At 43.9% G+C, this 19,152-nt stretch overlaps 1 protein-coding gene across 3 annotated transcripts in view; it reads left to right on the top strand.

Moving 5' to 3' along the window:
* The first annotated feature begins 1,905 nt into the window (after positions 1-1,905).
* LOC127572448 (neuronal acetylcholine receptor subunit beta-2-like) overlaps positions 1,906-19,152 on the top strand; it is a 38,010-nt gene continuing 20,763 nt past the window's right edge. For all 3 annotated transcript variants that reach the window (XR_007956633.1, XM_052019720.1, XM_052019721.1), the window contains exons 1-3: positions 1,906-2,166; positions 10,681-10,826; positions 17,322-17,366. Coding sequence is in view for 2 of the 3 variants with exons in the window: in XM_052019720.1 (XP_051875680.1) it covers positions 2,121-2,166; positions 10,681-10,826; positions 17,322-17,366 (237 nt within the window). In the remaining variant the exon portion in view is untranslated. The remainder of the gene's footprint in view (positions 2,167-10,680; positions 10,827-17,321; positions 17,367-19,152) is intronic.

Raw genomic sequence — 19,152 nt, forward strand, 5'->3', positions numbered from 1 at the left:
ACATCGTCCATCTCCGATACCTCTCTCCCCTTTCTGGATCGCTCACTCTCTCTCCATTTCCAGAGACAGATTATTCACCAACATCTTTTACAAACCCACTGACTCCCACAGTTACCTTGACTACACCTCTTCCCACCCAGTCACTTGCAAGGCTGCCATCCACTTCTCCCAGTCCCTCCGTCGCATGTGTTCTCACGATGAGGCTTTCCGTTCCAGGATATCCGAGATCTTTTTCAGTAAATAGGGTTTCCCTTCCACCACCATCAATGCTGCCCTCAGCCACATCTCCTCCATTTCCCACACATCTGCCCTCACCCAATTCCCCCCACCCCCAGACATAACAGGGATAGGGTTCCCCTTATCCTCACCTACCACCCCACGAGCCTCCGCATCCAACACATCATTCTCTGCAACTTCCACCACCTCCAACGGGATCCCAGCACCAGGCACATCTTCCTCTCCCTTCCCCTCTCCGCGGGGGTCGCTCTCTCCACAGCTCCCTTGTCCGCTCATCCCTCCCCACCGACCCCCCCCTCCAGGCACTTATATCTGCACCTGTGCTAAGTGTCACACCTGCCCCTACACTTCCTCCCTCACCACCATTCAGGGGCCCAAACAGGCCTTCCAGGTGAGGCAGTCCAGTACATGTGAATCCATTGGTGTCATTTATTGAATCCGGTGCTCCCGGTGCGGTGGCCTCTACATCGGTGGGACCCGACGCTGATTGGGGGAAAAAAAATCGCTTTGTTGAGCGCCTTCACTCTATCCATCGTACCAGCCAGAATCTCCTGGTGGCCAGCCATTTTAATTCCATTTCCCACTCCCACACTGACATGTCTTTCCACAGCCTCCTCTACTGCCAAATTGAGACTAAACAGTTTAGAGGAACAATACCTCATTCTGTCTTGGTGGTCTCCAACCTGACAGCTTCAATATCGATTTCTCTAACTTCTCCCCATTTCCCTCCCCCCCTTCAGTTTTCTCTTATGGCCCTTTTACCCCTTCTTCCCCCCCACCCTCACAACCTGCCCCTCACCCATACCTTCCTCCCTCTGGTTCCCCACCTCCTTCCCTTTATTCCATGGCCTAATGTCCTCTCCTATCAGATTCCATCTTCTTCAGCCCTTTGCCTCTTCCACCTATCACCTCACATCATTCCTACTTTCCCCCCTCACTTGGATTCACCTATTGCCTGTCAGCTTGTGCTCCTCCTCCTCTCCCCCCCCCCCCCTTCTTATTCTGGCTTCTGCCCTCTTCCATTCCAGTCCTGAAGGGTCTCAGCCCAAGACGTCAATTGTTCACTTCCCTCCATACATGCTGTCTGACTTGCTGAGTTCCTCCAGCATTTTGTGTGTGTTGGTCCAGACTTCCAGCATCTGCAAAATCTCGTGTCACTCCCCTTGTTCTGTACATCCCTCCCCCACCTCCTCTCCTACCGAAAACCATCTCTTTCGCAGTTCTAATGAAGGTTTACAGACCCGAAACAGTGATTGTTTCTCCCTCCTGCCTGACCTGCTGAGTTTTCTTTCCCTAGCATTTTCAGTTTTGTTTCAGATTTCCAGATTCTGCAGTCTTTTTCATTTTCATGACAACTTTGAAGAGGTGGCGTTGTCGGACCAGGAGCCTGTGCCCCTCACCAACTACAGGGTCGGTGGATTGATGACTGTGCAGGGTTTTGGAGAAGTTTATGGGAGGTATTGGAATGGTCAGGTGCGGAGTAGGACATGTAATACTGATGGGTAGAGCCAGAGCGGGTATCACAGCGGGCAGCCTGCAGCTATTTATAACCACAGGAAGGTGGGGTTTTATTGTGTCCATCCGTCCGCCAGAAAACCTGTCCTCATCACCTAAAGTCATCCAGTCTAATTGAAGTAGCCCTTCTACTCCCTCTCTCCTTCCTCCCCCTTCTCTCACTCGCTTTCCCTTCCCTCCTCCCCCTCTCCACAATCTCCCCTCCCCATTCCGTGCTCGCTGATCCGGGCTCTCGCCTTCTGCCTTTGCTGAGTGTGGATCAAAGGAAGCGAGAGCAGCGAGGTGGCCCGCTCCGGCTGTCCACGGCTACACGCCCCGTTTCCCGTCCTCGCCCGGGCGAGCCAGGAGGGGATCCAAGCGCCAAGACCATGCTACTTACGTTGACAGTCTCCCTGCTATTTCTCGTATGCAAAAGTAAGTACAAACCTTCCTTTCCGTGGTTATGCACCGGGATGAACTTAACCAGATATGGACAAAATCTGATCCCAAAGAAACGGAAAGGAGCCCCATGAGCTGAGCTCTGGGAGTATTTATAGTGGTTTAACTGCAGCATTCACGCCAGTCGCCGGACTATTTTGCATTGCGTTGTCGACCGGCTTGAACAGTTGTGCATTCGCAGAATCTGTTCTGCCAGCTGGTTATTTCGGAGGGACCAAGAGAAAGCGCCGACTGTTTACTCGGAGTCCGGGTGCGCTGCTTAAAAGGTTTGCACATTCGGCACTGTAGCCACATGTTGCAGTAACGCTTTCCTAGGGAACCATTTCTGCAGGCAGCACGCCCTCTTAAATACTTCTCACCTTTCACGACGGGCTATTTCAGTGGACCTTTCTAGAAAACTTGAATGTTGTGAATGGCAGCAAGGGTATTATAATAGGTCTACAAACATTTCTAACCGAAAGTACTGACACAGCCCCGTGGGCTCTTGCACAAGTTGACACACCTCACTCCTACACATTTACTTAAAACAATCTGACCCTCCGCTGAAACAACAGGACGGAATTTCCAGTTTAGTTATTCGTTCAAAGGGTTTGGACATCGCCGGCAATACCGGCCTTTATTGCCCATCCCTAATTGCCGCTGAACAGAGGAAGCAGGGAGGTTGGTGGGTGTCAAGTCACATATAGATCGCCGGCAGATTTCCTTCCCTGATAGGCATTAGTGAAGCGGATGGGGTTTTAATGGCAATTACAGTACCGTTACTTAAACCAGACTCCCCCCACACACACATTTATTTAATCCCTTAAATGTAAATACTTGAACTCCATAGGTGGGATTTGAAATCAAATGTTTGATCAATGGTTCAGAAGTCTGATCCAGTTCTTACACCATACTCCAAGTACACTAGTCAGCATTTAACCATATAACTTAAGGACCTAATTTATTTTCTAATATTAAATACTATCACCTTTTCCATAAATTTAAGCAAAAATGATGTTTTGATCTGGACACTGTTCCATTTTGGTAGAAAGATTGAGAAGCCACAGGATTTTATTTGCGTTTCTGTTACCAGTTCAACTAAAATCAGCTAGTTCTCTTGCCAAGTTTGTAAAATTTGTGTGTCTGGTAAAAAAAAAGTGAATCCAAGTATTGAGAAAGTGAGCCAAAAAACAATACTGGAGGAACTCAGCAGGTCAGGCGCATGTATAGAGGGAAATGGACAGTTGATGTTTCAGATCAAGACCTTTCATCTGGACGCTTCATCTTTATTGTTGTCCTGAAGGATCTCAACCCCAAATGTCCACTGTCCATTTCTCTCCATCGATGCTGCCTGACCTGAGTTCCTCCAACATCTTGTTTTGCTCCACATTCCAGCATCTGCAGTCTCATCTCAATTGAGAAAATGGGGCTCATTTAAGATCAACATTCTTCATTCAGTCATTAATTTAGGGTAAAAAGGCATCGAGATTAATTAAACATATCACTAATATTAAAACTTGAACTTAAATTGTGCTGCTGAATGAAGATTGGTTCATGAATACAAGTGTACTTATGCCCCCAGGAGAATGTATTCACAGCTAGCAGTATAATTAATTTGCTTGTCTTATACAACTGTAAGACTGTACATTTTAATTTTTTTGCCTCAAAATAGCAAAAAGAGCACTTCATCTTAATTTTCACAAATTAAAATTTGAAGTGCTTAATATTTACAAGCAAGCATGTTTTTATTTAAGCAGTAATTTGCTTTTAATTTTGTGTAGGCTGAGAAGTAGGTTATACAATTCAGCTGACAGGATTCAGCAATAAACAGATTCAGAAGGTAATTTGGCCACATTACCTTGTCTGCATTAACTCCTCAAAGCAATCCCATCTCCTCACTCTTTTCTTGTAGCACTAGATTGTTTTCCCTCAATTTCCACCATGCCAATAGGCAGCCAGTCCTAGATCATAATTACTCTCTGCAGAATAAGCTTTATTCTTCATATCCCTCCTATCTCCAGTGTCTTTAGTCCAGATGAAGGGTCTCAAACTAAAACATCAACTGTCCATTGCGCTGCACAGATGCTGTCTGACCTGAGTTCCTTCACCTTTTTGTTTCTTACTTCATCTTTTACCCTTCACTTTTAACTGTTCTCTAGTCCTTGAACTGTCAAGGAATGGAGACAGTTTCACTCTATTTACCCTTCTCATACACCTTCACTAAATCTCAATCTTTTTCTCTCCAAAGAGAAAAACACCAGCTTCTTCAGTCTAATCTTACTGCTGAAATCCTTAGTCCTCAAACCATTCTAGTTAGGCTTTTCCGCATGCTCTTTAGAACATCTGAGGACCAACTCAAAACATTTATGGTCTTACAAACACTAAGAGCTCTGACAAACTGTGGCCTGAGTGCTTGGTTCAGTAATATTAAGTGTCAAATAAACTGTCACATTCATAAAATCTTGCCAGTATAGCTGTCAGCTAGTATATTTTTAATCAGCAGTTTTGGTGACTGATAATTTTTATAGATATTGTATTTTAAATATGCTACCTGAACTAAACTTAATGGTCATTAAAGAGACAAAATATGATGCTGAGTAAAAATCAATTCAACACCATGTGCTGCACTTGGTACATGCAAGGTTACAACATTTAAGAGCTCATGGCAGTAAGGGTAATATTGACATGGCTAGAAGATTGGAATAAATGAGTCATTTTCTGTTAGTAAGCTACATCTGCTGTGATGCCACAGGGATCATTCTGGCCCCCAGCTTTAACAACTTAAGTCACATTAATGACCTAATTAAAGAGACCAAATGCATCATCAGCCAGGTTTGTTGATGATAGAGAGATAGGTGGGAAAGCAAGTTGGAACAGAGTGCAAAAGCACCCCAAAAGGTTGTGTGTAGGCAAAAATTTGGCAAATGGTGTATAATGAAAATGTGAATTTATCCCCTTTGGTAGGAAGAGCAGAGAAGCAATACACTATTTAAATTTACTGTTTTTTCCATTCAATAAGATCTGAACACCACTAGCAAGGCCAGCAGTTATTGCCCATCTCTAACTGGGATTGTGGATTGTGCCTTCTTGGATAGCTGAAGTCCCAGAACTTGGTGATGATAAAGGGCCAGCAATATATTTCCAGGTCAAGATGTTGTGTGACTTGGTAGGGAACCTGAAGGTGGTGGTGTTCCTGTGCATCTACTGCCCCCCCAAATTAGGCTGCCCAAAGGTGGTTGACTGGGCAATGATCCCCACATTTCTATGCTTCTGAGACCTTGACCACCAACAGAAGGTACCTCAAGGCATTGGGAAAAAATACTTAATTCTCTAGAAGAATAAACTTCAGTCTCCCCTCAGACCAGCATCTAAGCACTGACACTAGTTGGAATCAGATGGTTATGTTGGGCAGGCAATGTTGTTTATACGCCTGACAACTCACAAAACAAATGCTCTGTATCGGAGGTGGTTTTCAGGCAGATAGAGAAAATGATTCAAGGATGTGCTCAAAGCTTCCTTGAAGTGCCATGTTCCCACTCTGGCTCATGACTACTGAATGCTCAAGACAGTGCACCTGGAATGTAGAATCCCTGCATAATTGGTGGAAGGAGTTCATCACCTCAAACTTCCCAGCCACCTGTCCTGTCAGCTACTACCTGTCTCATCTGTGAAAGACTTCAAATCCCACAATAGCCTCATCAGTCACTTCAAAATCACCCTGCCCCCCCCCCCCTCACAGACAGGTGGGAGCAAATCAGCCTTGATACTGAGAGAGTGCATAGGAGAAGAAACATCTACTCCAAACCAAGCAGAGAGCCTCCATGAAAGATTCCTTTAGTTTGTTACAGCTATAGAACAGTACAGCACAGGAACAGGCCTTTCAGCCCACAATGTTCTGTCAAACTAATTAAGTTAGTAATCAAATGCCAAACTAAACTAATCCCTTCTGCCTACATGTCCATATCCTTCTGTTTCCCCACACATTCATGTACCTATTTAAGAGCCTCTTGAGCAGACCTATTGCATTTGCCTCCACCACCAACCCTGGCAACACATTCCAGGCACCCATCACTAAAAAGAAACTTGCCCCTCTCACCTTAAATGCATGCCCTCTAGTATTATACATTTCAACACTGGGAAAAGATACTGGCTGTCTATTCTATGCCTCTCAATCTTATAAACCTCTATCAGATCTCCCCTCAGCTCTGCTGCTCTAGAGAAAACGACCCAAGTTTGTCCAACTTCTCCCTGTAGCACATGCCCTCTAATCCAGGCAGTTACCTGGTAAACCTTTTCTGCATCCTCTCCAAAGCTTTGACATCCTTCCTATAATGGGCTGGCCAGAACTGAATGCAATGAATGCAGATTCAGCCTAACTAGAGTTTTATGAAGCTGCATCACAAATTCCTGAATCTTGAATTCAGTGCCTTGACTAATAAAGGCAAGCATGCCAGATGCCTTCTTTACCACCTTATCAACCTAGCCACTTTCAGGGAGTTATGAACTTGGACCCCAAGATCCCTCTGCTAATCAACACTTAAGGGTCTTGCCATTAACAGTATACTGGCTCTTTACATTGATCTCCCAAGGTGCAACACTTCCACATTTAGCCATGTTAAACTCCATCTGCCATTTCTGCACCCATATCTGCAACTGATCTATATCTCACTGTATCCCTTGCCAGTTGTCTTCTACACTGTCCACAACACCACCAATCTTCACATCTGCAAATTTACTAGTCGATGAAACTTACTCTGGCTGGAGGTCTGTGACTACTGTTCTGCAGGGATCCATACTGGGACCTGGCTATCTATATGCACAGATCTCCAGCCAGAATAAGCCCCATTGACCACTATCCTCCATCTCCTATGGGCAAGCCAATTCTGAATCCAAACAACCAATTCACTGTAGATACCATGCATCTTAATCTTCTGGATGAGCCTCCCATGAGGCATCTTGTCAAATGCCTTACAAAATCCATGTGGACAATATCCACAGCTCTACCTTCATCAATCACCCTCATCACCTCCTCAAAAATACTTGATCAAGTTAGTAAGACATGGCTTGCCCTGCTGACAGACTGTCCTGCCTACTGTCCCTAATTAGGCCACAATTTTCCAAGTGCTCATAAATCCTATCCCTAAGAATCCTCTCCAGTAACTTCCCTACCACTGATGCAAGACTCACCGGTCTATAGTTTCCAGGATTATCCCTGTTTCCCTTCTAGAATAATGGAACTACATTAGCTAATTGCCAGTCCTCAGACCTCACCTGTGGCGAGAGAGGACAAAGATATTGGTCAAGGCCCCAGCAATCTCACCTCTTGCTTCTCAATAATCTGGGGTATATCCCATCAGGCCCTGGGGACTTATCCATCATAATATTCTTTGAGGCCTAACATTACCTTTCTTTATCCCAAAATGCCCTAGCATATTAGCATGCTCTAATCTCCCTATCCTGCACATCCTTCTCCTTGGTAAATACTGATGCAAAGTACTCATTTTGGACCTCACTCACATTCTCCACTTCCAAGCATATGTTCCCTCCTTTATCCTTGAGTGGTCCTACCCACTCCCTAGTTATCCTCTTAATGTATGGAATGCCTTGGGGTTCTTTAATCCTACTTGCCAAGGACTTTTCTTGGCCCCTCCTGGCTTTCCTAATTGAGTTCTTCTCTAGCTTCTTTATAATCCTCAAGGGCTCTGTTTGATCTTAGTTTCCTAAGCCTTGTTTCCTTTTGATTGACTACCTCTCTTGACATACAAGGTTCCCTGACCTTGCCATCCTTCTCACTGGAACATACCTGTCCTGTATTCTGTGCAGTTGGTCTTTAAGCACTTTCCACATGTCAGATGTGGACTTGCCCAAAAAGCTATTCCCAATTAATTCTCCCCCATTCGTGCCTAATACTCTTGTAATTTGCCCTGCTCCAATTTAATACTCTCCCACAAGGTCCTTACTTATCTTTATCTATACCCATCTTAAAACTAGAGTTGTGACTACAGTTCTCCCACTGAAGTGGGGGGGGGGGGGGGGTCACCTGGCCAGGCTCATTACCCAACACCAGGTCTAGTATGGCCCTCTTCTTGTTGGACTAGCTCCATATTGACACAAACCCTTCTTGATGAGCTTAAATTCTGCCTCATCTATACCCCTCACACTAAGGAGATCCCAGTTTATATTAGGGAAGTTCAAGTCCCGTACTTCAACCCTGTTTTTACACTTTTCCCTAATCTGCCTGTGTATCTGTTCCTCAATGTCCCAATGGCTCTTGAGGGGTCTGTAGTACAATCCCATCAGAGTGATTGCACTTGCCTTTTTTGATTTCTACCCATATAGACAGTGGATGAGCCCTCCATAATGTTCCTTGAGTGCATCCATGATATTGTCCCTGATTAATAGCACAACTCCTACCCCCACCCCTTTTTAAAAAAAATCCTCCTCTTTCTAAAAGGTAGAGACCCTGGAACATTAAGTACCCATTTTTGTCTGTTTCTCAACCAAGTTTGTGTTATGGCCACAACATCATAGTTCCATGTACCGATCCATGCTTTAAGTTCATCACCCTTTAACTTATCCATCCCAGTATGTCTATTACTTTGGTTCCAAACATTTTTACTGGCCCTGACAGCTACCATCCTCCCAATCCCTCCACTTTCTGACCCAGTGCTCTGGTTCCCAGCCCCCTGGGAAACTAGTTTAAACCCTCCTGAGTAGTACTAGTGAACCTCCAGGATATTGACTCCCCTCCAGCTGAGGTGCAACCCATCTCTCTCGTACTGGTCACCCCTGCCCCAGAAGGGGTTCCAATTGTCCAAGAACCTGAAACCCTGCCCCCTGAATTAATTCCTCAGCCACTCATTTATCTGTTCTATCATCCTATTCCTGCCCTGACTAGCACATGGCACTGGGAGTAATCCAGAGATTACTACCTTTGAGTTCCTGCTCTTCAGCCTGTGCAGGACCCCTTCCCCCTTTCTACTCATGTCATTGGTGCTAATGTGCACCACGACTTCCAGCTGCTCATCCTCCCCCTTGAGATGATTCTGCAGCTGCTCTGAGATCCTCAACCCTAGCACCTGGGAGGCAACATACCAGTCTGGTGTCTCTTTTACAGCCACAGAATCTCCTGTCTGTTCCCCTAACTATTAAGTCTCCTACCACTATTGCTCTGCCTGACTTTACCCTTTCCTGCTGAGCCTCAGAGCCGGCCACAATGCCACTGACCTGATTGCTGCACTCTGAAAGGTTATCCCCCCAGCAGTGTCCAAAGTGGGATACTTGTTGCTGAGGGGTATGGCTACAGGGGAAGCCTGCACTGACTGCTTACTCCCCTTACTTCTCCTGGCAGTCACCTATCTGAAGCCTGTACCTTGCATGTGACCACTTCAATAAAAGTGGTATTTATGATGTTTTCACCCTCCCAAATGGTCCCGAGTATATCCAGCTCCAGTTCCAGTTCCTTGTCCTGGTCTGTCAGGAGCTGCAGTTGGGTACACTTCCCACAGATGTGGTCATCAGGGAGACCACAAGGTTCCATGACTTCCCACATCTTACAGGAGGAGTATTCCACTGCTCTAATGACCATTCTGCCTACACTGAATTAAGGACTAAGGATTTATAGAAAACAAAATAAAAACCTTACCTGTACCTTCTCACTGAAGCCTTTTTTTTAAAAGAGCTGTGCACACTCCCATCACCTGGACCATTTACTCTGCCTCTTCACACCCAAGCCTCAGTTCCCCACTTTAACACTGACCACTCCAAAATGGCCTCTCTGGTTGACCCTATTTTCTTTTTATTGGCTGCTGTTAACTCACTAATTAGCCAATCAATTATGAACTAACAATTTGCAAATGTGCCTCTTCTAGGCTCCCATTCAGTGAAACTCACCAGAAAGTCCCAAGACCTATCTATGATTGAAGTAAATTTGCCAATGAGAGATATATATATAGATATATATATATATATATATATGTATATGTGTGTATATATATATATATCTCAACTCAAGGCATTAAACTTTTTTGTTTTTCTTCCTGGATAAAAATAGTCAGTATACGAATGGGTAGTGCAGAGAATTAAAAAAAAACATTGCACTCTCTTGTGAGATCTGATAAAGTTTTTGAACTGTGTCGACTGCAAAGATTTTATGCAAATTAAATTTAGGTGCTTTTAGCCTTGCGACTGATAGCCTGATCCTGTAGCTTGGATGTTTGACTCAGTGTAAGCATTCAGATGATTGGTGTGAGGCGTAGCATGTCACATGAATACTTTGAGGGTCTTATTAAACCTTGCAGGGGGATAGGGGAAATAGTTCAGAAAAACTGGGAAGCCTGTACATTGTGATTACCCTGCTCCAGTTGAACTAGGAAAGAAAGTTCTAGAAACTAAATCTGAAAAATTGTTCTGATCTCTATCACTGAAAGACTGTACCATAATTACATCATAAATCAAAATAAAGGAAACAAGTTAAAAGTTAATATGTCTATTTTGTTTTCTTGCTTTCAGGTACTCTACCTCCGAATACAGAGGAACGCTTAGCTAATTACCTCTTACATGCTGATCGCTATAATAGGCTCATCAGACCTGCAAAGAATAGCACTGATATAGTAACCATTGCAATAAAGGTGTCCCTCTCACAGCTAATAAGTGTGGTGAGTACACACTACTTTATTTGAAACAATCTAATTGAGGTGCAAATTGACACTGAACTTTGTGAGGATGTTCAGTGCAGATGGAGGAGAATGTTGCCAGTATTTATGAGTTCAGGTCAACTTCATGAATCAAACTTGCAGAGTATGGGACTGTAAATGCTGTATTAGTCTTTACTGCAAAGGGTTTGGAGCATGAGCAACAATTCTTGCTGTGGAAATTTTTAAAAATACCTGGAGTATTTTGACCAGACTTGGTCTCCTTACCTGCAAAGTTGTACTTGCCTCAGAGAGAATGGAAAAAAAGGGTTTAGTGAGGAGAAATTGAGCAGAATGGCCCTATTTCTTTGGAGTTTAGATAGATAAGAGATGAGCAACTTGTAATGTATAATATCCTTAGAGAGCTGGATAGAGTAGCTGTGAGAATGTCTCCCCCGACTGGAGAGTCTAGAAGTAGGGTGCATAATCTCAGGAAGAGGAGTCAGACATTTAGGATTGAGACAAGCAAAAATTTCTTAACATGAATACAGTTGATCACTGAGAGAACCAAACTGTTCTGTGATGACACTGACCAAAATGCCAATTCCTTGATCTGCAAAAACAACGGAGAAATGTTAAACCAATAGAAAAAGTATAACTTTACGCATGTGTCTTCACTCATCTTTATATATTCCATTGTACAGCAAAACCTCAACCTCAGTGCAAGTCAGACCATGACTCTTAACAACTTTAGAAATGAGCAGTGGAATAGAATGATAACTATAAAAAAAGAGCTGATGTTATGAGCAAAGGAACATAAGAAGACAGGGGCAGGAGTAGACCCCTCAAGCCTGCCCTGCAATTCAATATGATCACAGTGGATCTTCCCTAGGTCTCATCTCCTCTTCTGCCCTCAATTCCATGATCTTTCAAAAAGTTATCAACTCCCACTTAAAATAGCCCCAATGAATTAGCTTCCAGAACTCTCCAAGGTAGAGAGCTCCACAGATTCACCATTGTCTGCGAGAAGGAATTCCTTTGCATCTCAGTTTTAAATGACTACCCCCTAATCTTGTAGTTATGCCCCCTTGTCTCAGACTCTCCCACCAGTAGAAACATTTCAACATTGACCCTGTCATGCCCCCTGAGGATCTTATGAGTCATAAAGTAATACAGCATAGAAGCAGGCCCAACTCATCCATGCCGACCATGAAGCCTGTCTGAGCTCATTCCATTTGCCTGCATTTGTTCCATATCCTTCTAATCATTTCCTATCCAGGTAACTGTCCAAATGCCTTTTAAAATGTGTTAGTGTACTTGCCTCAACCACTTCTTCTGGCAACCCGTTCCATATATGCACTGCTCTCTGGGTGAAGAAGTTGCCCCTCAAGTCCCTTTTAAATCTCTCCTATCTCACCGTAAACCTATGCCCTCTAGTTTTTGATTCCCTTTCCCTGGGAAAATGACTATTTGCATTCACCCTATCTATGCCCCTCATGATTTTATACACTTCTATGATGTCACCCCTCAGTCTGCTATGCTCCAAGGAATAAAGTCCTAGCCTGCCCAACATCTTCCTATAACTCAGGCCGTCAAGTACTGGCAACATTCTCATAAATATTCTTTGTCTTCTTTCCAGTTTAATGATGTTTTTCTTATAACAGGATAACCAAATACTGTAGATGCAGCCTCACCAACTTCTTGTACAACTGCCTCACCTCCATGGACTCTGTCTACACTTCTCACTGCCTCAGTAAAGCATAATCAAAGATCCGACCGATCTCGGACATTATCTCTTCTCACCCTTCATGTCAGGCAGAAGGTAGAAAAGCCTGAAAACATGTACCACCAGGCTCAAGGACAGCTTCTATCCCACTGTTATAAGACTATTGAATGGTTCCCTAGTACAATAAGATGGACTCTTGACCTCATAATCTACCTCATTGTGACCTTGGACCTTATTGTCCATCTGCGCTGCACTTTCTCTGTACTGTAACACTTTATTCTGCAATGTGTTATTGATTTTACTTCATACTACCTCAATGCACTGTTGTAATGAATTGATCTGATTACAGTATGCAAGACAAGATTTTCACTGTACCTCGATACATGTGACAATAATAAACCAATTTGCCAATTTAATTTAACCAGTTTACCAAACTGCAACATAACATCCCAACTCAGGAGAGAAGAGAGACTGCAAATGCTAGAATGTGGAACAACAAACAATCTGCTGGAGGAACTCAGCAGGTTGAGCAGCATCTTGGGGGGAAACAAATTGTCAATGTTTTTGGTCAAAACCCTGCATCAGGATTGAGAATGGAGAGGAGAAGTAGCTAGTATAGAGGACAATGGGAGTGGTATGACCCAGGTCACAGGTGATTGGTGGACAGGTGGGGTGGGGGGTTGGGGGGGGGTGGTGCAGTTGAAGGGTTGTGAAAAGACAATGGGCAGATCGAGCCAGGTAGGGGAGGGGCAGAGGTGGAGTTGGAAGACATGATAGATGGAGGCAGACAAAAAAGGAGGAAGGTCGGTTTCCGATTTGCAGAGCAACTGTGCTCTGTCTGCAGTGGCCGTCCTGAGCTCCCAATTACATGCCATTTCAATTCCCCTTCCCGTTCCCACACAGAACTGTTCATCCTCGACCTTCTCCACTACCAGGATGAGGCCCAATGCAAACTAGAGGAACAACACCTCATATTCCTCCTGGATAGTCTACAACCCAATGGTATGAACATTACATTTTCTAATTTCAGGTAATCCTCACCTCCATTTCCCCCACTCTTTCTATCCTTCCAATTCTCCTCCGGTCTTCATATTTTTGTCCCCTTTCCCCCACCCCCATCACCCATTTCCATGCGCACCGCCTCGTGGTTCAATCCACCTACTACCCATACATTTCACCCACCAGATCTCTCCACCCCCCCTCCCCAACCTGGTTCTGGCTCCATCTGCATTTCACCTCTCCCCTAATGGTTCCCATTATCACCGTATTTACTTACTTATCAGATTCCAGCACTGGTAGCCTTTGTATTCCCGTTTATCACCCTCCAGCAGCTGTCTCCACCTTCACCCTCCCCACCTCCCTCCTGCTCCATCTTCTTCCTTTTCTTCCTTTTTTGGTCTGCCTCCTTCTATCATGTCTCCCAACTCTACCCTCCTTCTAACCTTCACCCCCCCCCCCCCCACCTCCCCCAAGATGCTGCTCGACTTGTTGAGTTCCTCCAGCAGGTTGTTTGTTGTTCCTGTATTCAGTGCCCTGAGTGATGAAGGCCAGTGTGCCAAATGTTTTCTTCACCACCTTGTCTACCTGTTATGCCACTTTCAGAGAACTATGTACTTGTACTCCTAAGTCCCTCTGTTTTACTCCCCAGGGTTCGACCATGTACTGTATAAGTATTGGTATTGGTATTGGTTTATTATTGTCACTTGTACCGAGGTACAGTGAAAAGCTTGTCTTACAAACCAATCGTACAGGTCAATTCATTCCACAGTGCAGTTACATTGAGTTAGTACAGAGTGCATTGATGCAGTACAGGTAAAAACAATAACAGTACAGAGTAAAGTGTCACAGCTACAGAGAAAGTGCAGTGCAATAAGGTGCAAGGTCACAACAAGGTAGATCGTGAGGTCATAGTCCATCTCATTGTATAAAGGAACCGTTCAATAGTCTTATCACAGTGGGGTAGAAGCTGTCCTTAAGTCTGGTGGTACGTGCCCTCAGGCACCTGTATCTTCTACCCAATGGAAGAGGAGAGAAGAGAGAATGTCCCGGGTGGGTGGGGTCTTTGATTATGCTGGCTGCTTCACCAAGACAACGAGAGGTAAAGACAGAGTCCAAGGTGGGGAGGCTGGTGTCCGTGATGCGCTGGGCTGTGTCCACAAGTCTCTGCAGTTTCTTGCTGTCCTGGGCAGAGCAGTTGCCATACCAAGCTGTGATACATCCAGGTAGGATGCTTTCTATGGTGCATCGGTAAAAGTTGGTGAGAGTCAAAGGGGACAAACCAAATTTCTTTAGCCTCCTGAGGAAGTAGAGGCACTGGTGAGCTTTCTTGTCCATGGCATCTGCATGATTTGACCAGGACAGGCTGTTGGTGATGTTCACTCCCAGGAACTTGAAGCTCTCAACCCTCTTGACCTCAGCACCATTGATGTAGACAGGTGCATGTACACCACCCCCTTTCCTGAAGTCAATGACCAGCTCTTTTGTTTTGTTGACATTGAGGGAAAGGTTGTTGTCATGACATCATTCCACTAAGCTCTCTATCTCCTTCCTGTACTCCGACTCATCGCTGTTTGAGATACGGCCTATGCTGGTTTGACTTTCCAAACCTTGCACTTATCTGAATTGAATGCCTCGGCCCTCTTATCCAGCTGATCAAGATCCCCCTATAATTTTTGATAACTTCCTTCATTGTCTATGATACCACCTGTTTTAGTGTCGTATACCAACTTACTAACCATGCTTTTACATTCTCATCCAAATTGTTCATATGCAGTAGCACAGTAGTGTAACGGTTAGCGTAATGCTATTACAGTGCCAGCAACCTGGGTTCAATTCCCGCAGCTGTCTGTACATTCTCCCCGTGTGTCTGCGTGGGTTTCCTCCAGGTGCTCTGGTTTCCTCCCACATTCCAAAGACGTACGGGTTAGGAATTGAGGGCATGCTATTGTTGGTGCTGGAAGAGTGGCGACACCTGCGGGATGCCCCAGCACATTATTAGTAATGCAAAAAGACGCATTTCACTGTGTGTTTTGATGTACATGTGACTAATAAATATATATCTAAATATCCATAATGGACCCAAATCTATGTGCACACCACTAGTCACAGGCCTCCAGTCCAAAAAACAACTTTCCGCTATCACTTGCTTCTTACCATCAAGCCAATTATGTATCCATTCAGCTAGCTCTCCCTGGATCCCATGCAATCCAAACTTGCATACTAACCTTCCAGACTAATCCACGTAGGACTTTAGCAAGGCCTTTGACAAGGTGCTGCATAGAAGGAACGTTGTATCCACTGCCCTGCCCTCATCAATCCTCCTGGTTATTTCTTCATAAAACTGACAGATTTATGAGACAAGTTTCAGTAGGATCTTCTAAACTCTGAAGAATTCACATCCAGTTTCTTTGGCTGCTCATTATAGGACAACCCTGTCATCTCAGGAATTATCCTAGTGAATTTCTTTTGAACTGCCTCCAGTGACAGTAAACTGTTTCCTAAGGGGATCAAAAATATCTTGACCTCACAATATAGACTCTTGACCTCACAATCTACCTTGTTGTGACCTTGCACCTGATTGTCTACCTGCAATGCACTACCCTGTGGCTGTAACACTTTACTCTGTACGCTGTTATTTTTTTTACCTGTACTACCTCAATGCACTCTGCACTAACTCAATGTATCTGCACTGTGTAATGAATTGATCTGTACGAACGGTATGCAAGACAAGTTTTTCACTGTACCTTGGTACAAGTGACAATAATAAACTAATACCGATACCAAAATATCAGCAATACCTGTAAAATGAAAACAATATTTCCCTTTTTCTAAATTCAAACTCTCTTGCAATAAAGATCAATATGCCATTTCCCTTCCTAACTACTTGCTGCACCTTCCTGCTAACATTTTGCGAACACATAGATCACTCTCTATTTCACTCATCTGCAAACTTTCCCTATTTAGATTATAGTCTGCCTTTAGATCCCTCTTACCGAAGTGCATAATCTCACACTTTTTCACATTAATCTCCACTTGCCATGTTTTTGCCCACTCATTCAACTATCTATATACAGCTGCAGAGTCCTAATATCCTCATCGTGGCACTCCCTCCTTCCTATTTTCATGTCATCGATAAAATTAGATACCTACATTCTGCCCCCTCCTCTCAGATATTAATATAAATAATAAATACTTGAAAGCCAAGAACTGATCCTTGGGGCACCCGCTGCTTGCTTCAGATTCTCCTCATCCCTCAGAACACAATAGGGTTTGAAAGCTCTGTCATTTGAGGTGCCAGTTAGACCATGACTGGACTCATAATACTGAAAGGCCAATAGACTCATGCTAAAGTTCACAGTCTAGCATCTTGAGCATTATCTCATAGATTCATAGATTATACTGCACAGAGACAGGCCATTTGGCTCAACTTGTCCGTGCCGAACAAAATGCCTATCTAAGCTCATCCCATTTGCCTGCATTTGGCCCATATCCTTCAATCCATGTACCTATCCAATTGTACCTGCTTCAACCACTTCCTCTGACGGTTCATTCCATGTAACCACCATCCATTGTGTGATAAACTTGCCCCTCAGATCTCCTTTAAATCTTTCCCCTCTGACCTTAATCTCGATGAAATACTTTTGATTAACACGTTCTGCTAATTAATTTAATTAAGAATGTAGTGTTCTCGGTTTGCCTGGATCATTTGTCAGTATGCATGAACATGTCTTGACGTATGACATTTGGAATAAATTTGTTAAGATATAAATATTAAGATTTTTGTGTTTCTCCAGAATGAGAGGGAACAGATCATGACCACAAATGCTTGGCTAACCCAGGTTTGTATTATTTATTCACAATATATTGATGATATGTGTAAAACACTGGAACCATATTAAACCTGTTGCATGGTAAATAGGGACTTAATTGTGAATCTTTTCTTCCTAGAACTGTGCTAGGGAAATGAATGGGACAAAATCAAGCAGTTCAATTCTGAAGGTGACAGTTTATGCATACACCCTGAAAGTTACATTGAAATGAACTCTATCTGACTGATGACTTGGACAGGAGAAGCAAGAAATTGGTATGGGTCCCTGCATTATATCAACAGTGTCCAAGAGCCCACAATGGATATCACGTCAGCTATACTAAAGTGAATTAATGATGCATGGAAACTTACTCAAATGTTAATTCAGAACACAGAACCTTTGAAGGCACAGGGTAAACTCTTTCCTGCTGCCTGTATCTACACTGTCAATAAGTCTGAGTAACCCATGAGTTCTTTGTCAACAAGCTCAAGATTGCGCATTTGGCTGCGCCTGCCAAATCCCCACTTCCATACTGCCAAATCCAAGGTCCTATTCTACCCTAACCCTTAAACCATCTCTAATTTGTCTTCTATCTCGACTCACCCCATGTCTAAGCTCATTTTCAGTCTCCTTTAACCTCACCTCATGACCGCCAACCTCGTTTCCAGCAAGTTGCAGAGCTCCCAACTTTCTTGCAGTGGCTCTACCACTGGTGAAAATTGCAAACTTTTCCTTTCAAAACTGAAACTCTACCCTCAACACCCTGGTGTTTGCACAGAGTAGCCTCATCTCCTTGCCTAGGTGCAAAATCTTTGGTATCTTTCTGAGAATTCCCATTTTCAAACTTCCCAGTCAGGATTGTTCCATTGCCAGTGCTTCAACATTACTCCATCTGAGATTACTAGTTCCTCAGTTATTGTGACTGTGATGTGTCCTTCTCAAAATCATGCATCTTTTGACATGGTGGATTATGTCAGCTTTCACCTGCTCTGTGACAGACTCTGTGAATTCATTAGCTCCTGCTCAGAAAGAAACCAAAGCATCTTCTATTGTGGCATCTTTATTTAATTCCTCAACCTTTCCTGTGGAGTCTCCCAAGGAGTTATTCATGAGCCCATCCTTCTCCTCAAACTGCAGTTGATAATATCTTTTTTAAAAAATTTTTTAAAATTTTATTTACTTTTTTTTATTTACAGCGTGGTAACAGGCCCTTCCGGCCCAACGAGTCCACGCCGCCCATTTTAAACCCAAATTAACCTTCCCGTACGTCTTTGCAATGTGGGAGGAAACCGGAGCACCCGGAGGAAACCCACGCAGACACAGGAGAACGTACAAACTCCTTACAGACAACGACGGGAATTGAACCCCGATCGCTGGCGCTGTAATAGCGTCGCGCTAACCGCTACTCTACCATGCCGCCCCCATTTTGAAGATCACATAAATATTAATGGCTCCTAGTTCTACTTGTCCACAAATTCCCTCAATCTTTCAGCTGCTTCTGTTTCATCAGACTGTTTTTCCAAGATCCAGTTCTGAAAATGCTGCAGTAAAATTAAAGGTATCTTTGGCCTCCAGGTCAAGTTAAAAGGGATCGTCTGCAAACTCAATTTCCTGTGTGACTCTTAATCTCAGCTTCAGACCCTTATCCTCTCTATCACAAGGACCACTTGCTTCTACCTCTATAACACCACCTATTGGGTAGCAGAGAGGTCTCCAGTAAATTCTTTAATTGATGGTGGATAACGGCTGGGACAGATGGAATAGTGGCCGCAAGTCTGGAGCTATGGTCTCAAAAACAGGGAAGAGTGTGCAGCAC

Source organism: Pristis pectinata, chromosome 7 (genome assembly GCF_009764475.1).
Source record: "Pristis pectinata isolate sPriPec2 chromosome 7, sPriPec2.1.pri, whole genome shotgun sequence".
Taxonomy (NCBI): Eukaryota; Metazoa; Chordata; class Chondrichthyes; order Rhinopristiformes; family Pristidae; genus Pristis; species Pristis pectinata.